We start from the raw sequence: 18448 nt of genomic DNA on the forward strand, positions 1-18448 counted from the left end.
TCCCGAAGTTCGCTGCTCCGCCGCCTTTGCCTTGACATATGACTTGTTTTTCAATAATGTACTCGGAGTGCTTTGTGGTATCCCGAAGTCGTCCGCGGCGGTCGAACATTTCTCACCTGCCTCAACACGCTGAATAGCCTTCATCTTTGTCGCAAAGTCACGGGTCTTGCGCTTCTTGACGTTGGCTATAACTAAACGAAAAGTCGACAATTCTAGGAGTTTGAAGCGGCTTTGCACACCACGCAAGCAAAAGAGAAATGCTGCACATGCGGTGGTACGTAGGCGACCCGCATACGGAAGCAACACAGCGCTCACAAGGCGAGGGCCACCTGTGAGGGCAACAGCAAAAGGCGCGAGCTGTGGTTGGCTGATCAAAGCTCTCAAAACAGCAACAAAAGTAAAAGGTGAAAGGAGGAGGACGTCAGCTCCTTCGTTCCTGCCGACGGGTATGCGGAGGAAGCATGAGAGAGAGAAAGAGAAACGAAAAAAAGTAAAGCCATTCCACTAGCTAGCAAATGCGCAGTCTGAGTCTTAGCTTCCTTAACTTTTTTCAAGCGTTTTGGGTTTTGACGGAGGCGTGGTGCCGCGCGGAGGTCGCCAGGCACTGCGAGTGCCAAAGTGCACCTCCCATCTCGCGCTTGCACGCGGAGCCGCACTGCTGCGTATGTCGCGGGGCACAGCGAGTGCCGAAGCTCACCTTCCTGCTCGCGCGGCGTTCAATATATCCGGAGGTGGGTAAAAATACCGTTTGATATAAACGTGCGAATTTCTATACTTTTACAAAGGAACTTGAAGGGGATAGCTTATGAGTTTGATATACCCGAAAATTCGATATATTTGGGTTCAATATATCCGTGTTCGACTGTACTTCTAAAAACATCCCCTATACTTTTCTTAACATCATTGTGGGTTATTTCTCATTAATATTGTATCAAACAAAGAAAACAAAGCTTTAAATTTACATTTCTTTCCATCATAGTACTGAATGGTAGTGTTATCTACAGTGTGGTGTAGTGCTGGTGGTTTTAAGCAATATTGATAATGCCGGTAGTGCTGAAAGTATCAATGGTATTAGCAGCACTATTGCCACGGTGATCAATACTTGTGGCATGGGCATGTTGGTACCACCAATGGTACAGCACCACTGTGTCAAGCTGACTGCACATGGCAAGAAGGTTGCTCTTTAAATTCCCATAAAAGCAATTCTCTTTCTGAGATGATGCTATTGAGATGCAGCTCTTCTGTTTACAGACACTTTATAGGGTTCCAGGCAGTTCCTCAACGTTTTGATATGTGGAGTATAACGTCCCAATACTATGATATGATTATGATAGATGCCGTAGTGGAGGGCTCTGGAACGATCCATGAGGTTTGTTTACTTGTAAGGTACGGTATAGGAAGTCTGCATGCAAAATAGCTCCTGCATTCAGGCTTACTGCCACGGTGGTTGGGAGGGCGTCATCCATAACACAGAGAAACATAATGCCTCAAATGACCACTGAAAGCATGTTAAATGTGTTCCTTAATGCTACCTAGAGTTTGTTCTCTATAACCTTTCCATTATAAAATTATTTGATGCCTTTGTTACCAGAGGTACTATGCACACTTTTACATGGTTGTTTTTCTTTTTTTTTGGCATGCTTTTCATAACTTGAGTGAAATAATTGTCATTCAAGTAAGAGTGGTCAGTACACAATTAAACTCTGGCTGAATATTCTGTGTAGTGATAGCTGTAGGGCCAGGGCTACGCCACATGTAGTCCAGACTAGCTTGACATCACTAGAGTTCAGTTTATGCGGAGCAACTGCTGGGCTTTTTCTAAAGACTGTCATAGCCACCATGTCGTGTTCTTGAAGCTGCAGTCTTTAGGTGGAGTATGGTTTGTGTCTGGTTTGATTTTGCCAAATCTGAGTTGATGAGATCCATCCTGGCTATACATACCACATACTGCATACAGAATTTGCCCGGTATGTGCAAGCTTACTAAATTTTCTGCTGGTATCGCTGGTGAAGGGCAGTAAAGTAGCACCATCTCCTTGGACCTCCTGAAAACTGGCATTTGTAAAACATTGTGCTGCAGTTACCGTATTTATTTGCATAATCCTCGCACTTTTTGGTGGAAAACTGATGCAAAGTTGGGGGGGTGCGAGAATTACGCGGGGAAACCTTTCTACGAAAACGTACAGAGCGAAAAGGAAAACGAAGTGGACACAAATTGGGATTCTCACACCAGCAACTAACAGCAAGCTTTGAGAAGTACTAATTAAAATTTACCTTAACAATAAAAGCAGAGGTCCAACACAAGGCAAGATTTATTTGAGACAAAAAGTGCAAGCAAATAGTCGAGAATTAGAGTACCATATGCAAAGCTTGTGTGCGTTATGGGCGTAGCGGTAGCGTTCGTCACTCAACAGGAGCTCTCAAAGGGTAAGCATAAGATGTCAGTATTGGGCTGATGGCTATTTAACAGAATCATCCGCAGTTTCCTTCTGAAGAAATGAAGTTTACCATCAATCCCAGTCTTAGGCACACGGCTGGCCTAACCGCTCTTGGTGGCTTTCAGCTGCTGTCACCAGTAGCGAACACAAAACTCGTCGACTCCGAAGGGCCTACCGGCGGCCCTGTTGCCGTTGTTTAGTGCATGATCAATCACTTTCAATTTGAAAGCAGCCGTGCAGCTTCAGTATCGCCCCATAACGTGACAAGATTACCGGCACAACATACAAAACATGCTGCAATCCGCACTTGCCGCTTTGGCTTGGCCTAAATTATATTGAATCTCCGTGCAATAATAGTACGCTTGATGCTTAAGAGATGGCGCCAGACGGCATGCGCTATCCTCATCAACCGCTGGAACGAGCTGACGACATTATTGCGGCAAGTTTCGGGGGTGCGATAACTACTCGAGGAAAAAAGAAATTGTATTTTTGTTGGGCGATGTGGGGGGTGTGAGAATTGTGCGAGTGTGAGGATTATGCGAGCAAATACAGAAGATAGCGTCAAATCCCACTGGAGCCAAGCAGAAAACACTTCAATCTTAAAAGGTATCTCAGAACGACAATCAGACTGAAAATCTGAGCGCAAATTGACATTTATATTGCATCAAGCGATGGCTTTTAAATTTGAAGCTTTATCCAACCAATGCCACTATCATAACATGCATGCTGCATGTCTTGTTTGGCTGCATAGTCATAGAAAGCTGTTCCCTGGTACAGTCTAACACCTTTATAAGAGACAAATGAGACAAATGGGTATGAGACATCAGTGTGCCTACAGTAAGATATGGGTTGATGGGAAAATGCATACATAGTAACCTATAAGCAAGATCTCATATAAAAGACAAGGATTGCTGCCTGGAGCATGCCTCTTATTTAGAGTTTTAACTCTATAGGGATTTATTCTAAAGCTTCATGGCATAAGAAAAAATCGTTCAGGTTGAGTGGTAGAACTGGAACTATTTTTTCTCCTTTGAAGACTTTTTATTTGCTGCTTTGTATTGCCATGAAGTGTGAAATAGTTTTTCACTTTCCCCAAACTTTGTGCCATTTTGTGGATTTCTACAAAATTCCACAATATTTGCCATATTTAGCAACTTTAATGTGCTTTGTATTTAAGTAAGTCTGTTAGGAGACAGACATTTGTTTCCACCGTAGTTTCAGCCTAGTGCAAGAAGCTCTAAAAACCAAAAAGGCAAACTCCTTGGAGGTTGCCCATAACGATTGCATCGCTTTTTCTTCATGGCTGCTTGAGTAAAGTTCCTTGAAAGAATTATCTTCGGGTACTTTACTAAAATGAGTATTTTATGAATGAGCTTGGAAGTGACATTTAGCACGTGTGAAGGTAAGAAATGGTGGCCATATATCCTCTTCGTTTGCTTGCTTGATCTAGAGAGGTACCTATAGCGAAGCCAGGACAAAAGGTAAATTGCTGTATGATTAGTGGGTGGATTTCGAAACCTCTGTCATGCTCATTTTGTTTATGTGCAGTACAATATAGACCACTTTGTGACCGCTTACAGTGTGGTCTTTTTTCACTCCCGTTTACCTTCCCATAAAACGCCATGTATATGCATATCGCTTATTCTGCAGTTTCCCAAGATAAAATGCCAGTTATAATGCTGTTGCCGGAAAATCTTTGACACACGCGGTAGCGAGTGCGCGTATCAGGGGGGGGGGGGGGGGGGACTTCTAAGAAAAACCGAAAAGGTAAGAAAATGTGGTGTGGAGTGCACGATAAAAGGATGTGTGCCGAGTGTGCTGCAGGGAAGTGAGTGAAGAGGTCGTTACGGAGGAGGGGACGCGTTACGAGCGAGGGAAGGGTGGAGGGAGGATAAATAAGAGAAAGAAAAAAGACCGCGGCTCATGACTGCGGTGGCATGCTGTGTACGCTCACCGTGTGCGAGGAGGGTGGTTGCCTAGGTAACGGATAAAGCCTTTACACCATGGCCGACGCGGCTACAGCGTACTAGCGTCGCTAGCGTGGCTCTAGCCGCTTGCCGGCTGCGCGCAGCCGCAACACGGCACGTGTGATCCCATTGTTATCAACTGCGCTGAAGTTTTCTGCCGGGAAAAGCGTTGTTATTGAGCTTGCTAGATATCTTGTTTGTTACCATGTTCACAAATTTTAGAACATTTACGGGTTTATGATGCAAGCTTTTGCCTTGGCTGCCAGTGCGCGATCCTACATAAGCTTGATGGGTTTTCGTCGTTGTTTATCTCTTGGCTTCAAACACAAGTTTTTAATCACGCACGGTGTTCTTGGTTCAAAGCTTGAGTGCAATCTTTTCGACACCCGGTGTTCATGTCTTCGCCAAACTTCCTGCGACAATTGTCGAACAGTGGGCTAGGCCTTTTCAGCATTTCTGTAGCGGTACGTGTGCTGTCCTTGTTGCAGTTTGATACAGAGTCAACGAAATTCTTTGCGATGGCTACGCCTGAAAGGAGGGAATACGTATCGTTAATCAAAACGAGGGTGGCACATGTAGTACTCCAATGGTGGTTCGCGAATCGATTGCGATGTCTTGAAATCAAGTGCGCGCCTGGGAAATCGAATGATAGGCATCTTTCAGTGCGCGACATTTCAGATGCCATTCGGCATAGTTTCTGTGTAACATGCATAATCGATTCAGTCTTACAAATAGTCGGTGAATTTTCGCGATGGGGCTTTTTGTTACACCCCCTCCATTCGCATTCATTTCGTTGGTAACGTGGTTGTTTAGACGTTAAAATTTTTTAACATTCAGAAACTTAAATGTTTGTACGCACCACGAATCGCATGCTTCGATTCTTGGGCACGCGGGCTGCATGCCCAACACGTGTTGTGCAAGTGTGGCCCTTGAAAGAGGTTGTTTTGGTTATGATGTGACATAGCCTATAGTGCAGATATTCACGACTCCCGCGATTTACGTGATAAGTGGTCTATACTGTATATGGGTTAGGGGATCTCCCTTACTCATATAAGGAGAATAGCACACCATAGTGTAAACGAACAAATGGACATTTATTTGCATCTTTTACATAGCAAGTTTGCCAGGTAAATCTTACTCCCCGCCACAGTTGTCTAGTGGCTAAGGTACTCGGCTGCTGACCTGCAGGTCGCGGGATCAAATCCCGGCTGCGGCGACTGAATTTCATATGGAGGCGGAAATGCTGTAGGCCCGTGTGCTCAGGTTAGGGTGCATGTTAAGGAAACCCAGGCGGTCAAAATTTCCGGAGCCCTCCTCTACGGCATCTCTCATAATTATATGATGGTTTTGGGACGTTAAACCCACATGTCAATCAATCATCAGCTAAATCTTACTAATAATGCCAATGTAACAAACAGAGAACAACACAATACAGCGTTGACAGTGTTCGACGCTCCACAAGATGGAGTTTGTGAGGATTATCTGTGGCATCGTCCCAACAAGGGTGCAATACACATGCAGTGATGGAAGTGCTGCTCGAATTATTCTAGACTACTCCGAAAGAGAAATGCTGCTCTATATTGCTTCAAAGCGTAATTACAGTAGAACTATGTTAATTCAAAGTCACTGAAGCCGCGAGAAAGCTTCGAATTAAGTGGGCTTTCGAATTAACAGAACATACAAGAAGTGGGATGCAAGGAACTTGAACTATTCAAAGTAATCAATGCTCGCCGTTTGCTGTGCCGGCTACCTTGCGGTTTCAAAGGTCATGTTTTCCAGCAATACCTGGTCTTTATTTTGCCGTGAAAATGGAAGAACAGTGGGCCTCGCTGCTGCCACCAAAAAAAAAAAGTGCGGATGCGATTGACTGAAATGTGCGCCTGCAGAAAAGACATCTTCACTGCAACACAATACTGACATGCGGGTAGCATGTCGCCTGCTTCTCGCTTCGTCAGCACATCATGATGCGACCATTAACACATTCTATTATAATTATGAATTTTATAATGGCCAGAATTACGAAGCTCACGATATGTTTTGGCTGGAAAAAATTATTGTTGAAACTTTCCAACTTAGTTTTCGAAGTAGATGTTGCTGGTAAGAACTCCGCCAGCTGTGCAGAGACACAAATTGCTGGAGCAACTGGCAATCGGAGGTTCACGTACATCACGATTTCCGCTAAACCGTCGTTTATTCATTTCTTTACAATCCCAGAAAGAATGGGTAAACCATAACCCGCTGACGTTGCGAGAAATATGCAATAAGCTGCCCGCGTGTCACCGCTGTTTTGCAGTGAAGCACAGCTTGTTTTCCGCAGGCGCATGTTTCGGTTGACCACGAGACCATTTTTTTTTTTCTTTGTGCTAGAAGTAGCGAGGCTGGGGTGCTTCAGCTGCCACTCGTTAGTATTGATACGTCGCATTGCCTGTGGCTATTAATAGCCGTCGTTTTGCGGCGAAATTGGGTTCTGGAACTGGCACATGGCACCCAAAGTTTTTCTATTTACCGGACTGGTGCTGGCCACCGCTTCAAATTATCCACTCAAACTTGGACCGTGAAAATCTTTCAAATTAAGCAGGTTTTCAAAATAACTGAGTTCAAATTAATGAAGCTTTACTGTATTTGTTACTAGTAACTGTTCTTAACCTGCATCAAAATGGCACTGGGAAATTGATAACGGTGAACTTCAACCAAGTGAACATCCAGTGAGCTTAAACAAAAACAAGTTGTATGCTATCATATAGTGTGCAGCTTGTATATTAGTAGTTGTATAGTAGCATATTGACACTGGTACATGTTGCCATTGTCTATATGTATCTTATTTATATTGTCATGGGGTCGTGACAACGATGAAGGCAGCAGACAGTAGGTCGAAGATTAAGTTGCTTATTCAGCTGAACTTGTGGCCACATAAAAGAAAATTGAGATTACAGCAAGACACTGGCAGTGATATTGGCAAATTAAGTGTCGGCCGTTGATCAACTGACAAGCAGCGAAGCATGCGGGCATTTATGCACTTGCCATCGAACATTCTAGCATTAACGCTAGTGATGACGTAGGTTTCAGAATAATCTGAAATGCTCGCGAAGTGGGCGTAATCTCAACAAAATGATCTACTGCAGTCCTGAAACTTCTCGAACACTGTAGGCGCGATTTGTGCTGAGAATTGCGTACAGCGTAACGGGGTGATAAAAAAACTCGAGGAAGGAACGTGGCAATATATTGGTACCTGACAAGCAAACTATTTTGGTGAAATATGTGTGAGCAGGCACTGTACTGATTACAAACTGCTGCATTGATGACTGATGTGTAAATGATTACATTTATAGCTTTTCATCAGCTTTGGCCTCATTTATGCCACGTGGAACATAGGATGTATAGCTGAATTAGCCTATATTATTTTTGAAATTCTCAATGCGGGCTATTTTGGTGAAAGAGCAAAATAACTAATTAAGCTCTTATTGATCATGAACTGCTGCTTTGGTAGTGTTAAGGGGGCAGACTGGTCTTAGACATTTTTTAAAAACGAATTTCAGTGATTTTGATCAAACTACACATGATTATGCAGTCTTTTCTTCTGATTTCAAATATTTAATTAGTTTTCCTGTAACTCCTCTTGTTTCCATATATAACTTAAGTTCACCTCCTATTGTTTAAGGCTGCCATAGAAAAAAAGTGCATAATTAAAAGTCATATTTAAGATATTCCAATATAGAGTAATGATTATAGATTGAAAGTATGCAAGAGTTTTGTTTTTGGCCTTTCTTGATTATCTTACAGCAAAATAAACTATTCATTGTCAAAAGCAGTTGGACTTGTTACAGTTTTGATGAGTAATAATTAAAAAGTTTGTGCTCTGAATTCTGCTCCCATGCTTGCATTCTACACACATACAGGTTTCCATTGCAAAAAGAATTATTGTTGTACCTGTCCTAGTTGCAGAGATATTGAGGCCTCAAAATTGAACAGTCGTAAATTTTTTGAGAAAAATTGAAAAAAACTGAAAACGCACAAGCTTCTTCAAAAAACAATTATGGTTTGCATGTTTTGCTATCCTCATAGAGGTCCTCATAAATTCGTTGCAGAGCTTCTAACACAGGTGCCGGCAAATTATAAAGAAGCCTCGAAGTGGATTCCGCATTTTTTTGCAGGTTCTGCATGTGAACAGTACCAAGAATCTGGACAGTTAGAATGACATTACAAAAAAATTACCACTTCCTGGTGTGTGAAAATTTGTAGATATAGAAAAATACTTACAGACGCCAAATACGTCAATTTTAAAAAAATGATTTTTTTGTCACTTTTTGGTACCAAAGACCAGTCTGCCCCCCTTAAATGTGATTGTGGCTACTTTTGTAATTTGATGCTCAGCTTTCTCTTTTATCTGATTTCTATCGGAAGTACTGGTATTTCAAATATATATGTTGCTCATCTTACTCTATGTTCAATGACAATGTGGTCTTTTGTGTTCAATGATTTTATGTGGAACCTGTTTAATAATAAATTGATTCCAGGTATATCGAACTTGGATATGTAGAATTATTGGCTCTATGAAGCAGCTGAGAAATCCCCTTAAATTTTCCATGCAAAAGTATGGGGCTGGTGCGCTTGTATATCAAACTCCAGTAGAGCAAAACATGCGCTATATCAAAGGATGTGCCATACCAAAGCCCAGACAATGCATTTCTCCTAACAAATATTGACCGTTTTTGGCCACATTTTTACAAGTTCCAATCTTTTTTTGCATGCTGGTGACAAAAAGGTGGTGTTATTCCAATGCACTGATGTAGCTCGTTGTGCAGCACTTGTCAGTGCACCAGTATGTTTGATGTGCAATCCGCAGGTTGTAACGTGCGGGCATAGTGTTTTTCAAAAAGGCTGATTGCCAAGGGCACCGTAATAAGAATGCGAAGGGACTTTACAGCCTCATTGCAATGTTTGCATTCCCCTCTTTGTTCTCGGGTGATGGCATGTGTGCTTAATAAAAATTGCCTTCTAGAAATACAACCTCGTGTTGTATTTTTGTTTTCTAATTTGGGAAAACATTCTAATGCTTCAAATATTTGAAAAATATTACTGTACTCGAATTTTCTTCGATACAAATTTAAATTGTTAAAAGTTTAGATGTATTCGAAATGAACGAATAGGTGTATATTAATCTCCATGCAAGTCTTTTGTAAAGGTGGTTTTACTGCAGCAAAGGGGTGCAAGCCATGAAAACATACACAAAAAATAAGCACTGCTGTGAAGTTTAACATTAATGTTTAATGAACCTGTTATTCTTGCATCGTTTTATCATTTTTCAAGTTTTAAAGCTTGTTATACCAGCTTATATGCTCTAAGTAGAGTAAATTTTAAAACAATGTATTTTACAGGTTGTCACTTGCATTTACTAAAAGTCAAATCCTGCTACTACAGTAGACTCTACAGTAGACAAAACTCTCTTAAACGAAATCACTTCTTAAATGGGTTGGTTTGGTACTTGAATATTATACCCCTGTTTATTTTTAGTAAATGAAACTCCTCCTAAATGAAACCCTATTTCCTGGTCCTTTCAGGTTTCTTTTAAAAGGAGTCTACTGTATTTAAAGTTGTTTCGACTTACATTGAACCAAAAAGAATGGCATTTACACAGGCCTTGCTTCAATTTTTAAATGTTGTACAGGTTATTTGGGTCATGACAAGTATGCCTAAAGTTAGGTCCTTGGTAAATTTTATATTAAGCTTTTGGATTTGTAGCATGACAAATTCAGCGGTCAAGAGCACGTGCAAAACTCCATCTCTCTAGCCAGTGTTGTTGTTTATTCATTTAACTGAGTGCACTCGCCACTCTGCAGCCGTGCCAGCTTGTGCAGCCACTGGCTGCCTGTCATTTGGTGATGTGAGTAGCAGTGTTACCTTGAGGACAATGACCATGCGCAAATTCGCTCCTGGGGTGCAATCTCAGAACGATTCTATTCCCTCATTCTACGCTTTTCGCCGCCATTAGCCATCTGCGATTGGTCAAAGCGACGCTTCGACTTATGCAGACGGCTAATGGCACACTTTGACCAAACGCAAACTGCTAATGACAGCGAAAAGCGTTGAATTAAGTAGTAGAATTGTTGCGCGATTGAACCCCTGGGCGCAGTAAAGGCTTTATGTGAGCTGGGGCCAACAAGTCATGTTGCAGTTGCACAGGTAATTGCATTTTTCAGATCTAAAAGGCTATAGTACTTATACAAACAGTTCATTTAAATATTCATATTAGGATTAGCCTATTAAATTTGTTAAACTACAAGTTAAATAATTTTTTGGAATGAGGATTAATTGCCATGTACTATCTGTTATTGTATGGTCATCACCACTGACTAGCAGGATATCGTCTGTGCAACTGCCAATTAGTATGTGCAAAAGAGCCCCCTTGAAAATGTCACTCAGTTTTTCTTGAAACACCTCATTTGTCATGATAGACTGCAGCACTTTTTTAAAAGTTTTATGTGCACTGTCTGGTGAGAAAAGTGTTTAAATGGGTATTTTTAGTGTTTCTCCTGTGCAGTGTAGTAGTTAGAGTGGGTTTGTATGTTGCCTCCCAGGTGGGCCTGGAGCTGTGCAACCACCCATGGGGGCCCATGGTATGTCTGGCTATGGGCGATCTGGGCCCCCACCTCCATCCTCCAGCATGGTCAGTCAGCAGCAGGCTATTCCAACACAGCAACCACATCATCAAACGGTGAGGTTATTTATTTTAATTCAGTGCATTTTCTTGGCTAATGCAACACACTTTTTGTGTTGCCTCTTCAATATAAAACAAGCTGTAGTGCAGTAAAGCCTCAGTAATTAAACTTTGTTAATTAAACTTTGTTATTTTGAACTTACAGTTAATTCGAACTGATGTTCTGCTCCAAGCAATGTTCTGTGTATTTTCTAGGGGGCAAAATCTTGATAATTTAATGCAGGGGTATCCACGATGACTAATTTGAACTCTGGTTTTCATCGCTCTTTGCAGAAGCCGGCCCAGAGTATTCATAATGTGTTGCAAAACCAACCCATGTTTAGTGTAGATGCCAAACAATAAAATGGTAGCACTTCTCAACAGATGAGAATTCGGACACTGCACTGGAGTTCTTGCGTCAGCTGCAAATGATGCTCATAGTATAGTGGCTAGAAAGGTTTGCCTAGTGCCGTGAACGGGCTCCCTTCCAAGTAGGGGCAGAGAAACCGGATTCTATACACCGCGACGCGGCGCTGTTTGTTGCTGGCGAGTGTCTGTGGAGGTTGACGACAGGATGCAGCTGGCGGCAGTAAAACTGCATCTTTGCCGCAAAACTGCTTCCCGAAACACTTATTTTAATCGTTGATATTATTGCTAATTATCTTTGCGGTAGGGATAGAAGGAAATGAATATAATTTTACTATTCGAATAGCCATTTACAGATGCACTAACTAGGACTTCGACATATTTTTGCCGCGTACACACAATTTTTGCTTTCCTCTCCCCCCTCCCTCCCCCCCCCCCCCCCCCCATCAAGGTGGATGTTTCAGCTGACAGAGGCTGGAATTGTCAACAAGTAACTGCCAGACCAATAAAACGCCAACTAAAAAAAAGTATGCAACAGAGTATGCACATATTTGTTAGAGCTGTCTGTACCAATTGCTGTTAATTTAGCAAATATACCCGCTTTATTGTGCTCTCTACGCACGCACAAAGCAGCTGCGACAAAGTTCCTTGAAAATCAGCCTGTCATTTGCTTAGGTGTGTGCAGGTGGAAGGGGGAGGGGACATCCGCCCTCACTAGGCAGGGGGGGCACTAAGTCTTCCCTATACATCAGATTAATAGGGAATGAAGCTGCTACGATGAACCTCCGCCACGGTATGCATCTTACATCGTGACCTCCACCCTCCTCCAAGGTGGATGGTTCAGCTGCCAAAGGCTGGAGTGATCATAGTAACTGCTGGACGGATAAAACAACAAGAAAAAAAAAGTACACAGGCAATCAACAGCTCGCACCTTTTTTTTTAATTTTCAACTGAGTTGTGTGTGCCAATTGTTAATTTGGGAAGTGCACCTGCTTTATTGTGCTCTTCTGCGGACGCAGAAAAGAGCAGTGACAAAAGTTCTTTGAAGACCAGTATGTGAAGCTTAGATCATACATGGGAGGGGAGTGGGACAGCCGCCACCACTGGGGGGGAGGCGAGGGGTCCTGTTGGAATTATTATTTTGTTTTTGCAAAGTCTCGTTGCGAATAGGGGCACTGAGGAATCGAAGTTTGCATCCAGCTATTGCTTCGCTTTGTATATTGTTCTTTTTTTACTAAGCTTATGTAAGTACATCTATTTCGTTTGTTGCAGCTTCTTAATATTCAATACTTATTCCTCATGTGTGCATGAAGTTCAATTTATTGTCTGCTGATGCTCATTTTTAATAATTATGCATGGTTTAGTGTTTATTTCATTCAAATATACTTGTCCTTTTTTTTTTTCTCTATTCACTCCCCGAATCCCCATCTTCGTCCCGTGCGTGCTATATATCCCGCTTGTATGTGCTGTTCAGATGAAGATAACCTGGCAGTATGCTCTAAATATCAGTTTCTTTTTCCTTCATTTACAGTTTATCGGCGCCCTGTGTGACGAGCACAGCGTCTTTGTACCATTAGCACAAAGCATGTATTAAACAAAAAATGCCTGAGAGCGCGGACTATGACGCGTAAATGCCGTGCACCAGCGAGTGGTTGTGCCCTCTGGAGGCTGTATCATAAACTCTTTCAGCTTTTCCGCCTCGTTCACGACACTAGGAAAACCTTTCTAGCCACTATACTCATACAGTTGCAAAAGAAACGCTGTCATATGCAAAATACTTAATGCTCTTAATTTTTATTGCTTCAACTCTGCCATGTAAATGTGTTTTGGGGCACGAATAGCGTCATGTTCTTGTTCATTAAGGCTCACTGCTTACATGAATGCATGAGTGTGCTTGTTTCTGACGCATCACTGACTGGTCAAAAAGTTTGCTACTAGAGCTCCATGCACTTGATTTACGAAATCGTCTGCCGCAAACATGTAGTAGCACCTAGTCTGCTATAAAGAGTTTAGAGGTGGCTTCTCTTGGTTCTACATAAACAGTGTGACGCATTGTCTGTTCATTCTAGCGCCTGCCTGCTAATTCAAGCTTCACTTAATCCGAACAACTTTATAGTCTCAGTCAAGTTTGAATTATTTTTTTTTTATGTATCTGGAGGTGAAAATAGAACTTTAGTCTCCAACGACAGCACAGCACAAGTGTGAAATTTGGTAAATGTTGTTTTTTTTATTTTGACATTCCCTGGGATGCAACAGCTGTACCAGTTGAGCCAATTTAATGCAATTCCCTATTTTTGCACTGAGCTGCGCCAGAAGCATGAAATTTGCTAAAATTTTTCCACACTGCGCCAAAATGCCCGACCAGCCTCAAAATTTTCTCAGCTGCCCTAATTTCAGCGAGAAATGGAGGCCACTTTGGCCACCTGTAGTTGGCGTCATCAGTGCAGGGATGCAGGCATGCAAACCGTAACCCTAAATCACGGTGTAAGGAATTTACTCATTGGGCCAGTAAACTTGCGAAATGCAATCAACCAGGTAAAGTAACAATGCTGCGTGCCCACTGGTTGGCTGACCTCAGTGGATATCTATCAGCGGGATGATGCAACTTCAAGACAAAAATGTAAACGCAGCGGCTATGGCATGTTAGAAACTAAAGCTGGAAGGGTATGCCGCTGTTACTGCTTGGAACAAACTCAACGAGCTGTAAAGGCCGATGTTGCCGGCGACCATGTAGTTTCCATAACAACAGCACATACGATGGATATTCAGTGCTGCTGCCGGGCCGCCGGGCTCGTGCAGTCATTGCTTTATGTAGTCAAACGTTCCTTGCAAGTGAGCAGAGAAGTGCCCCAAACCTAACCCCCATCGGAGGGGGGGGGGGGGGGGGTTACGGGAAAAGAAAAAAAAGAGGAGGGGGAGTGCAGCGGTTCGAAAGATTCTTGGCCTAGTTCTAACCCGGGCAAAACGTCACTTCAGCCACCTTCGCCGCAGTACATTGGCGGCCTGTGGAAAAGCGTTTTAAGATTTGGAAGGGGCTGTTATCACTAGTCACGGTATACAGCACAATTAGTTAAATTACTCATACGTGTGTATGCCTCATAATTGAGAGCACTAATAAGATCGCTGACGTCTAAAAAGTTGCTGGCGATAATTTGGATCACTGTATGATATTTCTGTAGCTCTAAAAAAGATCAAACAATATCGTGACTCAGTTTTTTTGCCACTCCACTCCTCAGTTTTACGAATCTCCCAGTCACCATCTTGGCAGATCCGCGTTTTAATCCTCGGAGCCTGTCAAAGGATTTGACAGGCATGGCTAATACCAATATAGATTTAATCATTGTTTGCCGAGTGGGCTGATTCAAAATGCTGCTCTTATTGAAATAGCAGGGCTCATATTCACTCTGCATGGTTGAGGAGATGTTGAATGGCTTGTAAATATATTTTCTCTGTGCATACATCTTTTTCATACTATTCCAAATTGGGTCCTTTGTGATAAAAAAAATGGTGTTTTTTCCCTGTAACCTGCTCCAAATGTGGATTTTAGTTCTCCAAAAGTAACACTTTGCTTCTCCAAAAACTGCTTTTAATTCTATTTTGGCTGTTGCACTCCTGCATTCCCTTTTAAAGACGATAGTTTTTCTTGGGGTACTTCAAAGCAAAAAATTTTGGTCTGTTTGTCTGTACATTTGTCTGTTTGTCCGCCGAAACAATACTTCAAATGGCCAAAATTTTACCCCATCTGCAGCACCCACCAATATTGCTCAAATTTCAGTGTTCATACTTCTGCAATTGTCAATTAAAAAGCAATTATTGCACATATCTGAGGTGTTATAACAGCACATCAATATTCTTTGTGTCTCTGTGCTAGAGAAGACATACATAAGTAATTTTAAGGACCGTAGCGTTTATCACGCTGCGCTGACAATGCAACGCTATGCACAACAAGGCAAGTGTTTTCAACGCTTTGCTAAGACAACACGGTAATGGCACCTGCCCGTTGCTTTGCGTTCTACACCTTATCGCCTCCGAAACAGGCGCACATGCCTTCCTTCGTTTTCGAAGATAACTGCCAGATAGCACTCGTTCGCCTTTGCTGCACAGACCGAGGCACTCTAATGCAGTGCCTCCAGAATACAATTCACTGATTTTCTCACGCAGAACATCAAATAAATGTTTTCTTCACTCTCTCCAGACGCAAGACTATCGTCTTTCGACGACATTTGCAGTGAAACATGCAGATAAGGGGCCAACTTTTTGCATGGTGCACCTACTGACGTCAAAACTAACACGTCGTCAGACTACTGTCAATTCTGGGTCTTCATGCACCAGTATGGCTTGTGATGACTCCGCGCAGGCACAAAAACATTTGGTAAGGCTGCTTGTGCATAACCAACAGAGCCAGGAATAATGTGGCAAAGGAAACTTCATGATATATTGCGTGAGCACGTGACAAGAAGCTCACACCATTTTGTAACGTCATTGTCAATGCCTCCTTCATAAAACTATGCCTGTTGACTCTAGTGCCAATAGTGGGGCTGCTGCGGACACTTCGGTTCACACGCCACTCCTGGCGCAGTACTGTTAGCTGGCAGTGCACCGCAGCTGAGAAGGTTGCTGTTACGTACATGCCATGCCCAAGTTGTGCTACTCACGTAGCGTGTAAAGTTGCATATTGTACTATATTTTTACTTCATTAAGTATCTTAATGAAGAGCTGCTCGAGTTCTTGGTTATTGTAGTGAGTATTTCACGTGATACTTGTGATATGATTGCATAACATAGCGATTATGCAGTTGCAAAATAATGTTCCTACGACCCAAATTGTTACAAGTGCACCACATCCACATAGAACATCTAACAATAGAATGTTCATTTGTGGTGCTTATTTTAGCATGTCAAGAACACAAGAGTCCACCTGACATGCTACAATTTTGTCAGCTTTTGGGAGAAAAAGGTTCTTTGCATACATTTTGGTAACTGTATTCTTATGATATTAGAAGCATGATTTTTCAGTTGTCGCTTGCTGAATTTTTTGAACAAAGAGCACCTTGATAGTGCACCTGGCTTTGCATTCTTGCACATCAATATGGGCTAGTGCATCTGGTTTTTCATTCTTGCACATCAATATGGGGTTGTACACTCGCACACCAGCAGTATGTTCCTCATTAGTTTCTAGCGGCTTCTAACCTTTGTATTGAGAAATGCTTCTTGACTTGAACGTGACTTGAAACTGCCTTCAATGCAGCACGTTTGAAACGTGTCTGTGCATTTGTGCTTCCTTGGCACTGCCTGAATACAGCGCGTTCGAAACGCCTTCATGCAGCATTGAAGTCGATGGCAAGTCAAGTTCAAGTCAGCAGTGTTTCTGAATACGGGAGTTAATGTACTTCCTTTGAAACAACATATGTTTACAGACCACTTCGCACCTTTCAATAGGACAACCTTTGGCTGGAAACATCGCGGTGCTCAAACTTAGCACTTAACACTTTGTCATGCACCGGCTCAGGTACAGTGCATACTTACTCATTCGAAGCAATGCCTGAAACATTTCTCAGAGTTGTGTCAGAGCGCGATGCCTGGTTGGCGCAGTGCTGGTTATACAACTACTGAAGCATCGTCAGAGTAATAGGGATCTTCGTTGTCAATAAAGCGGACATCAGTTACTGCCTTCTGCTTTTTGCTAGCCTTCTGGCCATATTCAAGCTGTAGAGCACGCTTTTGAGTACTTGGCAAGTGCAGGCTTCATACACTAGGAATAGCCTGGGAATATGCTAGACTGCAGAGGAAGAATAGACAGGAGGGGAAACTCTTGCTCCTTTCCATGCCGCGCTTGTGTCACCCCGGGTAGTGACGGTGAATGTCCTGATAGTGCCACCTACACTACTGCGATCGAACTTTCGCGCAGGAGCAGCTGACGTGAGAAGCGTGGAGCCCACTCTTGTCGTCTGCTTTTAGGCTTGGGCTCGGTGCTCGTTGTATTTGTGCGTAGCTAGAATACACTCGCTAAACAAGATGGCAGAATGTTATGGCGTGTTTTCACTAAGCTAGCCAGAGCGCCAGGGGAGAGAGACCATACCGCGATGGTTTGACGTGCTGTCCACAAGTACTTTCACCTTCGCATGCGAGGGTAGAAGTATTATTTGTGGTAGTTCGAATGATTTTCTTGTGAAGTATTGATTCACAGCTCGAAGTAAGCGGCAGTCTCCGTTCTGCTGTTCAGTGAGTTGCCGTCTGCTCAAAAGTGCTTCAGAAATCTGCCATCCTTTCCCGTGCAGTAGTTCTGCATGACACTGATCAGCATTTTTTATGGCGCTGTTATATCAAAGAACGAGCAAAATATATCCTTAAGCTACACAATTAGTGATTTTTTGGGCACACGCATATCTAGGATAATAAATCATCTGCATTTTGAATTCGATGTACCACCTCCTATCATTGTCCGAAGAGCATATGATCCAACATATAACAAAAATGGTGGCACTAAAATGCTCTACTTGCTTCATTTTGTTTCGGCAAACCACGCTGGCGAAAAACTTTCATAGCTGTATCCAGTAGCGCAGTGCAATCGGCCAGTGGCAGATGTAGCAGACGATACCCGTGCTTTACTTGGGTGCTGTTGGAGACCGTGGGCGAGCGCGCTTTCCTCCTGCGGTGGAAAACTAGCAGTTGTGCGCCGGCGCAAGGATCGCTGCGCGCATGTTCGCCAGCCTTCTCTCCCAGGGTCTCATTATCACGGTGCACCGTGCCGCCAGAGTTTCTCCTCTTGTCTTGCTCCATGTGCTAGGCACTGCTCCCTCGTCATATTTTGGTGTCTTTGAAGCCAGAGTTAAGAAAGCCATTAGAAAGCCATTACTGCTAATGATAGAGTAATTCGATGTTGTGTTGGGCTCTCATTTCATTTGTGGGACCACCATTAGCCATCATTGGTGCTATTGGAGCTTGACAGGTGCTCCAGCGTCCTTGGTGCTTGACCTTGATGTGC

General features: G+C 42.8%; 1 protein-coding gene across 2 annotated transcripts in view; it reads left to right on the forward strand.

Moving 5' to 3' along the window:
• The window catches only part of LOC119176386 (uncharacterized), a 147058-nt gene that overhangs the window by 14628 nt on the left and 113982 nt on the right, over positions 1 to 18448 (forward strand). For both annotated transcript variants that reach the window (XM_037427642.2, XM_075877568.1), the window contains exon 6: positions 10980 to 11116. In XM_037427642.2, coding sequence (XP_037283539.2) covers positions 10980 to 11116 — 137 coding nt within the window. The remainder of the gene's footprint in view (positions 1 to 10979; positions 11117 to 18448) is intronic.

The sequence above is a fragment of the Rhipicephalus microplus genome, chromosome X (genome assembly GCF_043290135.1).
Source record: "Rhipicephalus microplus isolate Deutch F79 chromosome X, USDA_Rmic, whole genome shotgun sequence".
Classification (NCBI taxonomy): domain Eukaryota; kingdom Metazoa; phylum Arthropoda; class Arachnida; order Ixodida; family Ixodidae; genus Rhipicephalus; species Rhipicephalus microplus.